The sequence below is a fragment of the Entelurus aequoreus genome, linkage group LG11 (assembly GCF_033978785.1).
Source record: "Entelurus aequoreus isolate RoL-2023_Sb linkage group LG11, RoL_Eaeq_v1.1, whole genome shotgun sequence".
NCBI classification, from domain to species: Eukaryota; Metazoa; Chordata; class Actinopteri; order Syngnathiformes; family Syngnathidae; genus Entelurus; species Entelurus aequoreus.
This window is the reverse complement of record NC_084741.1, coordinates 31,518,050-31,535,442: the sequence shown is the minus strand read 5'-3', so window position 1 is coordinate 31,535,442 and position 17,393 is coordinate 31,518,050. Positions and strand designations below refer to the sequence as shown.

The 17,393-nt window shown below is 38.4% G+C and overlaps 1 protein-coding gene across 1 annotated transcript in view; it reads left to right on the top strand.

The window, feature by feature from the left end:
• The window catches only part of si:dkey-12j5.1 (uncharacterized), a 142,265-nt gene that overhangs the window by 85,198 nt on the left and 39,674 nt on the right, over positions 1 to 17,393 (top strand). Inside the window, exon 10 of the mRNA XM_062062950.1 lies at positions 10,632 to 10,784. Within this exon, the coding sequence (XP_061918934.1) occupies positions 10,632 to 10,784 (153 nt within the window). The remainder of the gene's footprint in view (positions 1 to 10,631; positions 10,785 to 17,393) is intronic.

The following is a 17,393-nucleotide window of genomic DNA, read 5'->3' as shown; positions in this document are numbered from 1 at the left end:
GAAAAGACAGTGCCGGCCAAGAATTAACATCGAGCTGTTGAGTGACACCACCTACCAACAACAGCTGCAGGAGGCCTTTAGCGCAGCGTTGCCCAAACAGTACCCAGAGAATACGGAAACACACTGGAGCACACTTTCGACTGCCATAATGAAATCCTGCAAAAATATCCTTGGTCTCAAAAGGCGAAAACATCAAGACTGGTTTGATGAGAATGACACTGAGATCCTGCAACTAATTGACAACAAGCGGCAAGCTTTCATCACTTGGCAAAATGACATCCACTGCAAAGTGAAAAGAGTAGCCCACGCCAAAGCGAAGGCAGCTGTCCAAACACAGGTTAGGAAACTGAAGAACCAGTGGTGGACAAAGAAGGCTCTGGAGATCGAGCAGCTTGCTGACTCTGGAGACACGAGAGGCTTCTTCGATGCCACAAGAGTGGTGTATGGTCCCAGCCACCGCTGCCTAACCCCCCTTCGCTCAAAGGATGGTCTGCTGCTGCTGAAGGACAAGGACGCAATTTCAAACAGGTGGAAAGAACACTATGAGGACCTCTTAAACAGGGACACTATACCTGAGATGGAGGCTCTTGACTAACTCCCACAACAACCCACAGATGAAAGCATGGGAGAACCACCTACCTTGGATGAGCTGCGGGATGCCATTGGAAAGATGAGGAACAACAAGGCTGCTGGGCCCGACGGCATTCCAGCAGAGGTCCTGAAGAAAGGCGGACCCGATCTTACCAAGCACATCCATGCCCTGCTTCTCAAAATATGGGAAGAAGAGGAAATCCCTGCACAGCTCAGAGATGCCCTAATTGTCTCCATATTTAAGAAAGGAGACAAGGCAGACTGTGGGAATTACCGTGGCATCTCTCTCCTGTCCACCGTAGGGAAAGCCCTCGCTCGGGTTTTGGCCAACAGACTCACCCCCCTGTCAGAAAGCGTGCTTCCTGAGTCTCAGAGTGGATTTCGCCCAAGCAGAGGCACCACAGACATGATTTTCATCGCACAACAACTGCAAGAAAAATGCCGGGAACAAAACCAATCATTATACATGGCCTTCATAGACCTCACCAAAGCCTTCGACTCGGTTAACCGTCTGGCCCTTTGGCTGGTTCTGTCCAAGATTGGCTGCCCAGACAAATACATCCGGGTACTGAGACTACTGCATGATAACATGTCAGCCACAGTGCTCAGTGGCAGTGGAGATGAAACGGAACCCTTTAGGGTAGACACAGGTGTAAAACAGGGATGTCTCATCGCTCCAACACTATTTTCCATCTTTGTTGCTGCTATCCTCCATCTCACAAACATACATCTGCCCCAGGGAGTCAAAATAATGTACAGAACCGACGGTCAACTCCTCAACATCAACCGTTTCAGGGCTAAAGGTCAAACCACCACCATATCCATCATGGAGCTGCAGTATGCAGACGATAATGCCCTCGTAGCCCTCTCAGAAGAGGACCTACAGTGCACTCTGTCTGCTTTTGCGAAGGCATGCAAACAGCTTGGTCTTGCCATCAATATAAAGAAAACCCAAATCCTCCACCAATCACCACCAAACTGTAGTGCGCCTGTCCTGCCCCCAAACCTCTCAATTGACAAAATCTGACTGGAAAATGTGGACCACTTCCAATATCTCGGGAGCCTCCTGTCATCTAAAGCTGTCATTGACGATGAAATTCACCACCGCCTCAGCTGTGCCAGTGGGGCCTTCTCGAGGCTGAGGAAGCGAGACTTCGAGAACCGTGACTTCCAAGCAAAGACCAAAATCCTGGTCTACAAAGCAGTCGTGCTCCCCACCCTTCTGTATGGGTCAGAAGCCTGGACCACCTACAGCAGGCACTTAAAGGCACTCGAGACCTACCATCATAGATGTCTCAGAAAAATCCTCAGGATCAGCTGGGAGGACCGACGCACCAACACCAGCGTCCTGGAGGAGGCTGGCTTGCCCACCATCACTGCCACGATTGCCCAAAACCAACTTAGATGGACTGGCCATGTAGTCCGCATGCCTGACTCTCGCCTCCCAAAACAAGTTCTTTATTCACAGCTTGTTGAAGGGAAACGGGCCCCGGGAGGTCAAAAGAAGAGATTCAAGGATAACATCAAAGCAAACCTGACAAAGTGTCACATAGACCTTAAGTCTTGGGAAGTCAAGGCAACAGACAGGACGATGTGGAGAAACCTAGTCCGTGAGGGTGCCGCGCAATATAATGACGACCTCCGCCATGCTGCACAAGACAAGCGCAGACTAAGAAAGGAGAGAGCATCCACCAAGCAGGCCCAACCCAAACCCACCACCACTACATTCCCTTGTCCACATTGCCCCAGAATAATCGGGTCCAGAATCGGCCTCTACGCCCACCTGAAGACCCACAAGGACCAGGAAGGAGGACAGTCATACTCGACCACGAGTGACCGCCGATGATGATTTGTACAGTAAACAACTAGTGGGAAAGTGATGACATTTTCCCGGAGAGTTGATGCCTCAGGGGCTTTGATGGTGCATATTGTGTTTAACGTCCTTAACAAGGTTTGTTGTTCAGTTGTAATTAGCACGATGCTGCCTCTTCTGAAACTATACTACTATAGTACATATAAAGAGAATAATTGCCATGGCGACTTTGCATTGCCTACTTTGGTGGTCTCATTTTGGTGGACCAATCAAAACACTTTTGGTGATGTGTTAGTATTAGCCCTAACGTTTACTGTTTATGACTGTTTGCGGTACAGTGGAACCTCGATTTACAAACTTGGCCATGGTTTGTAAACCAAAATGTTTGTATAGTGAAGCAGAGTTTTCCGTAAGAATCAATATAAACATGAAAAATTAGTTCTTGCTTTGACAAAAGTCCCTGTTTTAGTAAAAAAAACTGCACACTTTCAAGAAACCATTATATATATATATATATATATATATATATATATATATATATATATATATATATATATATATATATATATATATATATATATATATATATATATATATATCCTGGGTATGACGTTAAACTACATCCAGGCATGAGATGGGAGGTTGTGTGTGGGGTTAGTGAGTCCCAACTAACGTCTATAAAATGCACACAAAGAACCGTTTGCACCTTCTCTTGTGACTGGCGGGCGGTCAGCGCCATAAAGCTGAGCGGGTCCCTGGGTAATTGGGGCGCGGACAACCAACAGGACAGACTAAGTTCAACAGCCCAGTAAGGCAATTAGTCTAGGAGAAGGATCTCTGATATAAAATACCCCTTCCAACCCGCACCAAGCCAGCGTGGAAGGTGGAGGCTAATAACCAGCATGAAGAGTACGCCAAGAGTTTGTTCACTATGGCAGAAACATGCTGAGGCTTTCGTCCAGCAGTGGACTGACAACGGCTGATGATGATGATGATGATATATATATATATATATATATATTTATATATATATATATATATATATATATATATATATATATATATATATATATATATATATATATATATATATATATATATATATATATATATATATATACTACCGTTCAAAAGTTTGGGGTCACCCAAACAACTTTGTGGAATAGCCTTCATTTCTAAGAACAAGAATAGACTGTCGAGTTTCAGATGAAAGTTCTCTTTTTCTGGCCATTTTGAGCGTTTAATTGACCCCACAAATGTGATGCTCCAGAAACTCAATCTGCTCAAAGGAACGAGCTAAACTGTTTTCAGATGTGTGAACATGATTGCACAAGGGTTTTCTAATCAATTAGCCCTCTGAGCCAATGAGCAAACACATTGTACCATTAGAACACTGGAGTGATAGTTGCTGGAAATGGGCCTCTATACACCTATGTAGATATTGCACCAAAAACCAGACATTTGCAGCTAGAATAGTCATTTACCACATTAGCAATGTATAGAGTGTATTTCTTTAAAGTTAAGACTAGTTTAAAGTTATCTTCATTGAAAAGTACAGTGCTTTTCCTTCAAAAATAAGGACATTTCAATGTGACCCCAAACTTTTTAACGGTAGTGTATATATATATATATATATATATATATATATATATATATATATATATATATATATATATATATATATATATATATATATATATATATATGTATATATATATATACACTATCGTTCAAAAGTTTGGGGTCACATTGAAATGTCCTTATAAAAAGAGAACTTTCATCTGAAACTCGACAGTCTATTCTTGTTCTTAGAAATGAAGGCTATTCCACAAAATTGTTTGGGTGATCCCAAACTTGAACGGTAGTGTGTATATATATATATATATATATATATATATATATATATATATATATATATATATATATATATATATATATATATATATATATATATATATATATATATATGTATATATATATATATATATATATATGTATATATATATATATATATATATATATATATATATATATACAGTGGGGCAAAAAAGTATTTAGTCAGCCACCCATTGACAATCAATGGGCGGCTGACTAAATACTTTTTTGCCCCACTGTATATATATATATATATATATATATATATATGCATATGCATATGCATACATACATAAATATATGCACTAGGGATGTAAAAATTTCTCGGTAGAAACCGATAACAAATTTCAACTTTAGAGATATGAATACATTGTTTGGCGTGCCTCTGGATCGGAGGTCGGCAACCTGCGGCTCTTTTGCCCTACTAATTTTTGTGGACCTCGAATTCACTGTAGTTTGTTTACATGTAAAACTTACTCCAACGCTACCACAGAAAGACATGTTTTATGCCATTCCTTCTTTGTCTTATTTTTTCCACCAAACTTGTTATGCTGTGTGTGAATGCACAAAGATGAGCTTTGTTGATGTTATTGACTTGTTGGAGTGCTAATCAGGCATATTTGGTCACTGCATGACAGCAAGCTTATCGATGCTAACATGCTATTTAGGCTAATTGTATGTCCATATTGCATCATTATGCCTCGTTCGTAAGTATATTTGAGCTCATTCAATGTATATAATTTATATTTGCATGTTTCATGACACATTAGCTGTATGTAATATTGGTTGCATTTCTGTTTGTGTGCCATGTTGTTCCAGACCACAGCAAACGTTACCCAACTTGCAAAGATTGTAATAAATCCATTAGAAGAAGACAGCCTGCCGTTTCCTTTAACTTGGACACACACAGCTACACCTTTGGCCATTTTAAGCCAGTAACTTCCAGGAGTTCTCTTACCCTCTGAGAAGCCTCCATTTTACTAATTTTTTCCAATGTTGTAAAAAATGGGTATTATACATATTAAAATTCCAACATTTCTGTCAACAAAGATTTGCATTAGCCTGTGACACAATCATCTTGATAGTAGTCTAATATAGCTAATATAGACACTTACATAATGTGTTGCCTTCATTATAACACTTAAAAAAGACTTTTATTTTTTTGTGGCTCCAGATAGATTTTTGTTGTTGTTTTATGTGTGGTCCAATATGGCTCTTTCAACATTTTGGGTTGCCGACCCCTGCTCTGGATAGATTTATATGTAATATGGATCAGTCAATGTCCGATTGGAAAGTCATGAAAAGGTTGATTGTAGATCTAATACAAAGTATGGCCGCGCTAATCTTGTGAGACTTCTGTGATGACGTAATGCAAGAGTACCGGACAACGACAGAGCTACATGGCAGACAGTAATTCTGATTGACTTACCGAAAGAACCAATCAGACGATTCCATAAATTATTGTGCCTAAATCTAGCCAACCACAGAAGGCACCATGCAGTGTAAACCAATCAGAAGCAACCTAAGGCGCGTCTTTGTGTCTGTTTTTACCATACCAATGTTATTTATAAAGCCCTTTAAAAACAACGAGTTTAAAAACAAAGGGCTGTACACCACAAACAAGTAAACACACAAAAAGCAGAGAAGTACAGGCAAAGGACAAAGGAAATATATAATTTAAAGCAGAGGTTAAAATATATATATATATATATATATATATATATATATATATATATATATATATATATATATATATATATATATATATATATATATATATAAATACACAGTATATATATATATATATATATATATATATATATATATATATATATATATATATATATATATATATATATATATATATATATATATATATATATATATATTACGGTTGTAAGGTATACCGGTATTAGTATAGTACCGTGATACTAATGAATAATTTTCGGTACTATACAGTCTCTTGAAACGTACCGGTCCCGCACCCCCCCGCGCCCGCATTGCTGGTTTACGAGCATACGAGCATGTTCAGCTGTGCACAATCACAGAGTACTTACAAACAGACACAGTGTATAGACAGAAAAGGGAGAACGGATGCATTTTGGCTTAAAAACTAACAATAAAGGTGAAGTTATAACACTGAAACGCCCTCACGAAGAAGTGCTTTAAGACATGGCTAGCTAGCTAGCGGCAAGTCCAGCCCCAGTCGACAGTGTTTTAGCTACTTCTAAATCACTAATCCTCATCTCCATGGCGACAAATAAATTATGTTTCTTACAAGTATCATCCCTGCAGGACGAGGAATAGCTAAACATGCTTCACTACACACCGTAGCTCCTCGGCATCAAAATGTAAACAAACGCCATTAGTGGATCGACACCTGACATCCACTGTAATGATATCAAGTACAGGCACGTATCTAGTCGATACTACTATGATTACGTCGATATTTTTTTGGCATCACAACATCTTCTTTCGTTTTTTTAAAATGTATATTATGCAGAGATGTCTGATAATATTGGATATCCGATAAATGCTTTAAAATGTAATATCGGAAATTATCGGTATCTGTTTCAAAAAGTACAATTTATGACTTTTTAAAACGCCGCTGAACGGAGTGGTACACGGACGTAGGGAGAAGTACACAGCGCCAATAAACCTTAAAGGCACTGCCTTTGCGTGCCGGCCCAATCACATAATATCTACGGCTTTTCACACACACAAGTGAATGCCAAGCATACTTGATCAACAGCCATACAGGTCACACTGAGGGTAGCCGTATAAACAACTTTAACACTGTTACAAATATGCGCCACACTGTGAACCCACACCAAACAAGAATGGCAAACACATTTCGGGAGAACATCCGCACCGTAACACAACATAAACTCAACAGAACAAATACCCAGAACCCCTTGCAGCACTAACTCATCTGGGACGCTACAATATACACTCCCTACCACCCCCACCGCAACCCCGCCCCCCCAACCCCGCCCACTTCAACCTCCCCAAGCTCTCTCAGGGAGAGCATGTCCCAAATTCCAAGCTGCTGTTTTAAGGCTTGTTGAAAAAAATAACGCACTTTGTGACTTCAATTATAAATATGGCAGTGCCATGTTGGCATTTTTTTCCATAACTTGAGTTGATTTATTTTGGAAAACCTTGTTACATTGTTTAATGCATCCAGCAGGGTATCACAACAAAATTAGGCACAATAATGTGTTAATTCCACGACTGTATATATCGGTATCGGTTGATATCAGAATCGGTAATTAAGAGTTGGACAATATCAGAATATCGGATATCGGCAAAAAAGCCATTATTGGACATCTCTAATATTATGTTTATAAACTCAGGATATATGTCCCTGGACACATGAGGATTTTGGATATGACCAAAGTATGATCCTGTAACTACTTGGTATCGGATTGATACCCAAATTTGTGGTATCATCCAAAAGTAATATAAAGCATCAAACAACAGAAGAATAAGTAATTACATTTTAACAGAAGTGTAGACAGAGCATGTTAAAAGATAAAGTAAGCAGATATTAACAGTAAATTAACTAGTAGATTAATAATTAATTTTCTACCACTTGTCCTTAATAATTTTGACAAAATAATAAAATGATAAATGACACAATTTGTTACTGCATATGTCAGCAGACTAATTAGGAGTCTTTGTTTGTTTACTTACTACTAAAAGACAAGTTGTCTAGTATGTTCACTATTTTATTTAAGGACTTAACTGCAATAAGAAACATGTTTAATGTACCCTAAGATTTTGTGTTAAAATAAAGCCAATAATGCAATTTACCGAAAAGTATCGAAATATTTTTAGTACCGGTACCAAAATATTGGTATCGGGCCCTGTCCCCTCTGAGCTTGCGCTTTGATTTCGGTACCTCTAGGAGCAGCTGATCAGATCAAGACCATGTAAGGATTTAAAAACGAATACAAGCATTTTAAAATGGACTCTAAAAGACAGAGGCAGCCAGTGAAGTGAGGCTAAAACAGGGGTAATGTGCTTTATTTTGCTTGTGCTTGTTTAAAGTCGGGCAACTGTATTTTGGACCAGCTGCAGACGTCAGAGGGAGGATTGAGTGATTCCAAAATACACAGAGTTACAGTAATCCAGCCGAGATGTGATGAAGGCATGGATTACTGTCTCAAACTGTTGCCTGGAAAGATGGTTTTTAACCTTGGCCAGTTGATGTAAATGAAAAAATGCTGGCTTTCACCACTGTGCCAATCTGACCGTCCAATTTAAAATCTCTATCAATACGAAAGCCCAGGTTGGTGACCATAGGCTTAACGTGCAAAGCCAAGGGGCCAAAGTCAACAGGGGGGTGCTCACAGGTACCACTAGGTCCAAACACTATTACTTTAGTCTTCTTATCATTGAAATTTAAGAAATTCCAGGCATTGATATCATCAAGACATGCGAGTAGTGGCTGGATTGAAGAGCCATGTTTTCTCTTTAATGGAAAATACATTTGTTTGTCGGCATAACAATTAAAAGAAATGTAATAATAATGTAATATTGAGCCCAGGAGAAGTAAATAAATAGAAAAGAGCAGTGGTCCTAAAACTGAGCCCTGTGAGACCCCACATGTCAAAGGAGCAACAGAGGATTCAGAACCAGCAACTTAGACTTGTTCCACACAGTAGCTCAGTTACAAAGGATGGAAAGGATAAGGATGGAAAGAATAATGCACGCAAGGGCACAAAAAAGGGCGAAAATAAAAGGTATAAAATAAACTCAAAATGTACAATAGTAGCAATATAAAATATAACATATATGTAATATTTACATATTATATATACAGTATATAATATATACTGATATACTATATTATTACATTATATTATATTATTATATAATATATACAATATATAACAAATCCCAATTACCGTGTACAATATCACAGTATATGTAACAGCTGCAGCAAAAAAAAAGGCCAGCAGAAAATATACATTATAAACAAAGAGAGGTAACTAACATAGAAGCGGTCATTTACAGAGAAGGTTTTATTTGTTAAATATGACTTAGACGAACTCAAAGCAGTAGCACAAATGACCACTTGATGCTGTAGGCGGCTAGTTACAACATTATGGTCCACAGTATCGAATGCTGCTGTTCGATTGAGTAAAACTAAAATCACATCCATCCATCCATTTTCTACCGCTTATCCCTTTCGGGGTTGCGGGGGGTTCTGGAGTCTATCACATGATCACCTATATCCGTTGCTTGGAGGATGTCATTAAAAACCCTTAATAATGGTGACGCTGTACTATGGAGGAGGTTTCAAATAGAGGCATTTGTAAAACGAGGTTCCATTGTACTTCTACAAAAACTGCCGCATGCCCATATGGTCAGTGTCTATTTCAAGATTTTATTTCACAGCTCATACAGCCATCCATTTTTACTGCCTAATCTGTACTGTCTAATGGATGAGCTGGAACATATCCCAGCTGAGAGGCGTATATATGGACCATACCATCAAATCGGTGTGATTTTCTTGTCATAACTCTCTAAGTATGCTTACATTTCTGTCTTTTTTTAAATTGTTAATCTTTTAAAAGACGTGTACTGGCCCATCTCACTTTTGTACAAGGTTTCTATAATAAAAATGACTTATTAACAGGACTGAAAGTAACAGGAGTGAGTTTTTACATATAATTAGAAAATACATATTCTATAGGCACAATTATGCAGAAAGACAGTGTACAGTATTTTAAGAATAAACATCAGAAAAACATTATTACTACAGTATAGTGAATAATTAGTCATATTTAAAATATCACAAAATATACGGAACAATAAGTGAGTTAACTTATTTTTAACCTTTGTATGGTCTGCAGAGCGGGAGTAATGTGGAGGGTAAAAGGACTGAGTGAAAACACAGGGATAAACTAAAGGGAATTATTTTTTTTGTTTTCCCAAAAAAACAACTTATAGTTGAGATAGTAGTAACACAAGTTTGTACATAATAAAACAATGACATATAAAGTATTATATTTCATTGTAACACATGCTATTTTGCATTAAAATTGTTTAAATAGTTGTTTGAATTATACTTATTAAATATGCAATAATATCACTGTGCAGAACACATTGTTAGATTAAAAATAAATCCACAACTAATTTAATCATGCATGTATATATTTTATTTCCTGGGAACACAAATGGCACAGATTGTGTGGAATGTCCCACTTATTGTAGACAAACCACTGTAAAACACAACTACAGTACCGGTATTAGCAATTTAGTCTCCAATGAACCTCACATGTTCAGTGGAGACTCATGTTTGGACCCTGTGAACAAACTTGACATTCCCTTTGTCTCGCAGGTATGGTATCTTTCCGGCTGGGTGTGCTACCTTCAGCTCGAGAGGGCCAAGGAGCAGCAAGGAAGAGAGGGGTCAGCAGTCAGCCAAGAAGAGGAAGAGGAGAGGACGGTGCTGAAGGAAGCGGCCAGATTGCACCTGACCAACGCTAAAAAGGTAATGCACGGAATATGCCATACACTCCCATACAGGATTTCAGGTAACCGACTCACAACAAAACTTGCAACCTTTTAATAAAGTTATCTGTTAAAAAACAAACAATGGTTTGTTTATAACACGGTGCATTACTGCCTAATTTGCCACCAAATCTAATATAAATGTCATCTTTCAGATAGAAGAAAATGACCTGGATTTAAGAGATATTATAGACTAGGGATGTTTCGAACAGGGTTTTATACTGCCGATTTCGATACTGATTATTGATGAGTGAGATCGACCAATACCAATACCAGTCCCATATACTAACTATCAGAGGTGTGGACTCGAGTCACATGACTTGGACTCGAGTCAGACTCGAGTCATGAATTTGATGACTTTAGACTCGACTTGACAAAATGTAAAGAGACTTGCAACTCGACTTAGACTTTAACATTAATGCAACACTAAATTGGCCCTAGTGTGTGAATGTGAGTGTGAATGTTGTCTGTCTATCTGTGTTGGCCCTGCGATGAGGTGGCGACTTGTCCAGGGTGTACCCCGCCTTCCGCCCGATTTTAGCTGAGATAGGCTCCAGCGCCCCCCGCGACCCCGAAGGGAATAAGCGGTTGAAAATGGATGGATGGATGGATGGACTTGTGACTTCACTTGGACTTGAGCCTTTTGCCTTGACATGACTTGCTACTTTCCCCAAAACCTAAAGCTTAAAAAGTTATTTGGGAGCGCTCCGTTGCTTTCATTTTGTACGTGTCTGTCTATCAGCGTGTGTGCTGCGTGTCAGCGTGTGTGCTCTCAGTACAACAGCCAATCAAATTAGATCTACATTGTTTTCATCACACAGCATTCAGCCAATCAAATTGCAGGACAACAAATGAACAAGAGTTGTCAAACAACGCGCCAGTGAGAAAGATTTATACCAAAGTTGGTTTCGTTCGGGTATAAAAACTACGACTTGGTTATACAAAAAACGAATTGCCGTATGCAAATCACGCAGTTCGAATATTACAGACGGAGACGCAACAACTTCCAACTTCGTTCGACATTTGAAGTTGCACAAAGAAGGGTAAGTTTTGAATGTAAGCTAACGTTTATTGGCTAAGTAAAATGACTTTTATTTGCTGTGTAGTTAAATCAGTGAGGCTGTAAACTCACTGCTAACGTCATAACCTTAGACATCTTATAAGTAGACGCAGCATCGAGCGCTACTGCCTACTGGCGCAGACGAGACGCGGGGCCGCCATCTTGGAGTGGTGATCCGCTCCACTCAGTGCAATTCATTTGGCAGGAGCAATGAACTGTCAGCGCATTTAATTCATTTCACCTCACTGAATACCACTAATTTTCACGCGCTTTTTTGTCATACGTGTAGCTATGATAACGGACACATGTTTTAGTATTCATAGTTTGCTTAACCGTAATATAATATTCTTATATGCTATAAATGACCAGACGTCCGAGATCAAAACTGGGAATATAAACCCAGAGAAGGGGGAAAAAAACGGTCAGCTATTTTTAAGTTGAAGAAACAATATGATTACGTTATATATACATGCGTATATCCTACATAAACAATGTATGAATACATTAGATATCTATATATCTTATAGACTGTATCTCTGTTGCTGCAGCAGCAGAGAGTTTATTCTGTCTTGACACTTTGTATTGATATTTTGTATTACATTCTTCCCTTAAATGATAATGTTTACAGTGATTGTTATATATGTATTTTTTATGTATGTCGCTTTGGATAAAAGCGTCTGCCAAATACTTAAACATATATAAACACCTGAAACTCTTTATATCAGCTAAAACCACCAATCTGTTTCACTGGATTCAGAATAAAACCAAATGCTGTCTTACCCAACAATGTTAGTATTTGAATATTGTTACTTGAAGACTTATTCCTGGTTACAATTATACTGTTAAGAAAGTATTGTCTTATATTTTGCCTAAAATGAGAATGCATCATAATCAGTGGCGGCTGGTGAATTTTGTTTTAGGTGGGGCTGAAAGTTTGTAAACCAAACCCCTATAGGGGCGTCATCCTCCCCCAGAAGATTTATTTGTGATTTTCACATACAAATATTGAAGATCTTTGCTCCTTCTCAACTCTGTGGTAATGTTATTTTCATAAAATACAACCAATAGTACATTAATGTTAAATCTTACTTGTGAAAAGTAATCCCCCGATTCCTATTTTCAACAGTCCGCTCATTTGAGCAGGAAAACGCTGAACACCAGCCCGGCATCTTTGTTTTCTACCTGTCAACTGTCAGTTTAGGCTGCTCGCCGGCTCCTCATCACCACTTCAAGATGCAATTTGCTCGCGTCACAGCAACCAATACTGCGTGTACTTACAAGATGTCTGTGGTTATAACATCATTTCAAACACAGGAATATGTTGCGTCCACTGCAGTTTGCCACCTTATTCATACTTTTTGTCAAGTGATTTTTTCAAGCAGGGTTGCATGAGGTACCTACATATAAGGTTACGTCAGTCAATGTATCACACACAGTAACATAACGTTAGACGGCGGTCAGCAGCACAGCATATTTTAGCCACCTACAAAAAGACAAACATAGTCAAATAAAGGTCAGTTAAAATGTATACTATATTAAGAATATGTGTACATATTGCATAGGGCCCTGACATCTAAAAAGTACAACTCTGTTCATTGTTATGTTCATGTATTTGTTATGTTTTTCATGTGTACGCACACATAAACACACATACAGTATGAGATGAGATCAATGAGATAAGGTAAGAACAGAATAGAAACTGCTGTGGAACTAGTTACAATGCAATATGCCATGGAAATACAATGTTAACACTTTTGTACAAATAAGTACAGTTGCACTTGTTTTTGCAAATGTGTTTATTCTGTAAAGGAATGAGTTAAATGTTTAAAATTGTTTAAACTATTAAAATGACTGGTTAATAGTGCTATTATGAATTGCAATGTCAGTACTATTTTTTTTCCTGCTATTTCAAATGCACTTGTTTTAATAAATAAATACAGCGGTTTAGAAGCATACACAATCTGTGTAAAAATATTAGTCTGTGGTTAAAAGGACCTGAAAGGACTCGAAACTCAAAATGCAGGACTTGTGACTTGACTTGAGACTTTCCAGTCTTGACTTTGGACTTGACTCGGGACTTGCCTGTCTTGACTCGGGACTTGACTCGAGACTTGAGGGCAAAGACTTGAGACTTACTTGTGACTTGCAAAGCAATGACTTGGTCCCACCTCTGCTAACTATACATTTTGCTATATATTTGTGATGAATGCTATTGAGAGTTTAACAATATCAACACAATATTTAAACACATCCCTTATTCTCTTTTATTATATACAATTGTTTGAGAAAAAAAGTCAATAGTACACAATAACTAAACAAAAGCAAATACTGCTATCTGCTACTAATTAAAATTTGTTATTTTGTGCCCTCTAAGTCCCCCTTGAGAAAATACAAATATTGACCTAATCTCTCTACTATCAAACATTTACTGATATTACAAACGGTACCGATTTTTATGGATGGGTCCCCCCTCCTCTTACATGGTTTCTACTGACTGTGAAAATTATGACATTGATTGATTGATTGATTGATTGGGTGAGAAGTTTACTGACATCTTAAAGAATTGAATCCATGTAATGCTTTAAAAAGTCAAATGGATGGCACAATAAGCCAAAAGGCCTTTACTAAGCCCTTATTTCTTCTGTTGTTTAAAGCCAACTTAGTGGTTAGCTTAGCTATTAGCATGCCTGCCCCTGGCTCGCTCTCTGTGTGTAACATGTTTAGCCTCGCCCTCCATTGATAATGGTACATGAGAATGATACTTGACATACTAAGAAATGCAGTTTATTTCTGTAATACCGCCACAAGTAAATGAATGTATGAGAAACACTGCTCTTTTTAGTGATCTTATATTACGGGACAGGCGGTAGAAAATGGATGAATGGATCGATATTAGACTTAGACTTAGACAAACTTTAATGATCCACAAAGGAAATTTTTCCACAAAGTAGCTCAGTTACAAAGGATGGAAAGTGTAAGGATGGAAAGGACAATGCAGGTATAAAATAGACTAAAAATGTACCGTAGTAGCAATATAAAATATAACATATATGTAATATTTACATAATATATGGGGTCAATATGACAGTTTACAGTATAGTACTCTACCACACTGATATATCTAAGAGGCCACCTTTAGCGTATTTAAGTCTATATCTAGGTTGCTATGTAGTGACAGGCCTGTCATAGCAACATCCCAGTGGGAGGTGGAGGAAAGATGCGAGTGAGGTGGCTCAAGAGCTAAAATGGAGCCAAGTGTCGTAACTGGGCAGACAAATAATGGTACAAAACGTTTTGTGGTGAGAGTCAATAAAAAATGGAAAAACAACCTGTTGTGCCTATAAGGCAGTGAGAGAAAGATAAAACCTTGTGCTTCACTGAGGCGTCAACAAATAAACCGTAAAGCTCTCTCTTTGTAGTGAGGGTGAGGCAACAGGTGCAGAAAAAGGTGAAATGTGAATGTGGCAAGACCTTAAAAATCCACCCGGCTTGACTTTGTTCACGTGTGTTGTGTAGCCCGGCTTCTGCCTTGTTTTCAGCGCAGTCTGACCGTTTGTTAATTATTTACTATGCGTCTGTCTACTAGTTAAAATGGGCTCCCGCGTGAAGCAAGACCTCAAAGCCCAGAGGCTTGTTTTTGGAATCAGTCCACTTCACTGCATACTTGATGACTCTGTTAAATGTCTCTATGTAAATGTGTGTTTGTGTGTGTGCATGCACATCTTCTTACGCCCACCTGAATTGGATCATTTACATTTGAACTTGTGCTGCCATATAACATTTTTCAGGAATACAGTATGACCTCAGGGCTATCCACACGTATATCTTCCTATCTCTAGGCGTCAAAGAGATCTATGTCCGCACACACAGCATTTCAAAAATCTGTACTTACATGAAAACAAACACATTCACTGTCCGTCATGTGCATTTTGGACAATGAGAAGCCTGGAATAGCAACATCAGCTGATTTGTTACACATTCTGACACCTCTGTTTGTCCATAAAGTTACATTGTGGATATTCATGTATGCGTACAGTGTGATTAAATTCAACACTTGTCCACAAGGAGCCCGGGAGACAAGATAAAGGATTTATTTTTTCTCGCCTACCTGTGTTATGTCTTTTTTTTTTGCACGTCTACAGCGATAATTTAAATATGTTAAGTTGATTGTTTCCCACAGTTTAGAGTACATAAGCCATGTTGTGGCGTGGTTGAGGTGTGCGGGGTTTGGTGGTAGCGGGGCGTGTATATTGTAGCGTCCCGGAAGTGTTAGTGCTGCAAGGAGTTCTGGGTATTTGTTCTGTTGTGTTTATGTTGTGTTACGGTGCGGATGTTCTCCCGAAATGTGTTTGTCATTCTTGTTTGGTGTGGGTTCACAGTGTGGCGCATATTTGTAACAGTGTTAAAGTTGTTAATACGGCCACCCTCAGTGTGACCTGTATGGCTGTTGATCAAGTATGACTTGCATTCACTTATGTGTGTGTAAAAGCCGCATATATCATGTGACTGGGCCGGTATGCTGTTTGTGTGGAGGAAAAGCGGACGTGACGACAGGTTGTAGACGACGATAAAGGCAGTGCCTTTAAGGCACGCCCCCAATATTGTTGTCCGGGTGGAAATCGTGAGAATGGTTGCCCCGGGAGATTTTTGGGAGGTGCACTGTAATTCGGGAGTCTCCCGGGAAAATCGGGAGGGTTGGCAAGTATGACATAAGCCAAAAAGTCAATTTGACCCGTTCACACGCGAATGCTGACGGTAGACCAGGAAAGTTTTCCAAAAGCTTAGTTTTTCGGAGAAAAAACTGTTTACATGTGGTCAAAAGGCCTGAGTACAGAGGAACTGTGATTTTGAACATGGTTTAAATTTCAAAGCTATAGTTTTTAACACAAAATACAATAATCTGAAATAATCCACATTTTAAAACAATAAACTATGCACATTAGGGGTGCTTAAAAATTAAATTCACATCCGGATCGCGATTCCTATTTATTCAGATTCTAAATCAATTAATAATTTTTAATAGTACATTTTGTAAAAGGCGTTATTTAGGCCATCTTCATACGTTATACGCCAGAAGCCAAGAGCAGGGTTTGTAACCTGATTTGAAAATGTTTTATTGTAAATTTTATACCAAATATTATATTTCGAAAATCAGTTTGAATCGAGAATTGTTTTCTATCGAATTACCACCCCAAGAATCGGAATTAAATCAAATTGTGAGTTGTTCACATCCCTAATGAACATGCTTTTTTAACCATCATGAATGTAATGTGGCTGGATCAATATAACTGTAAATATCAACCATGTATTGTTGCTATTGCTATTGTTGCAATATAGTCGATACTACAGTGATTAGATTGATATTTTTTATTATCATAAAATCTTTTGTCGTTTTTGTTATTGTTTACAAACTCAGGAAGCACGTCTCATGACACAGGGGAGCTTTAAGGGCAAAAACCAAAGGATTTAAAGGAAATTATTAAAAATTTTAACTGATATTGTTACACTGCCATCCTCTGTTTTTGTCTG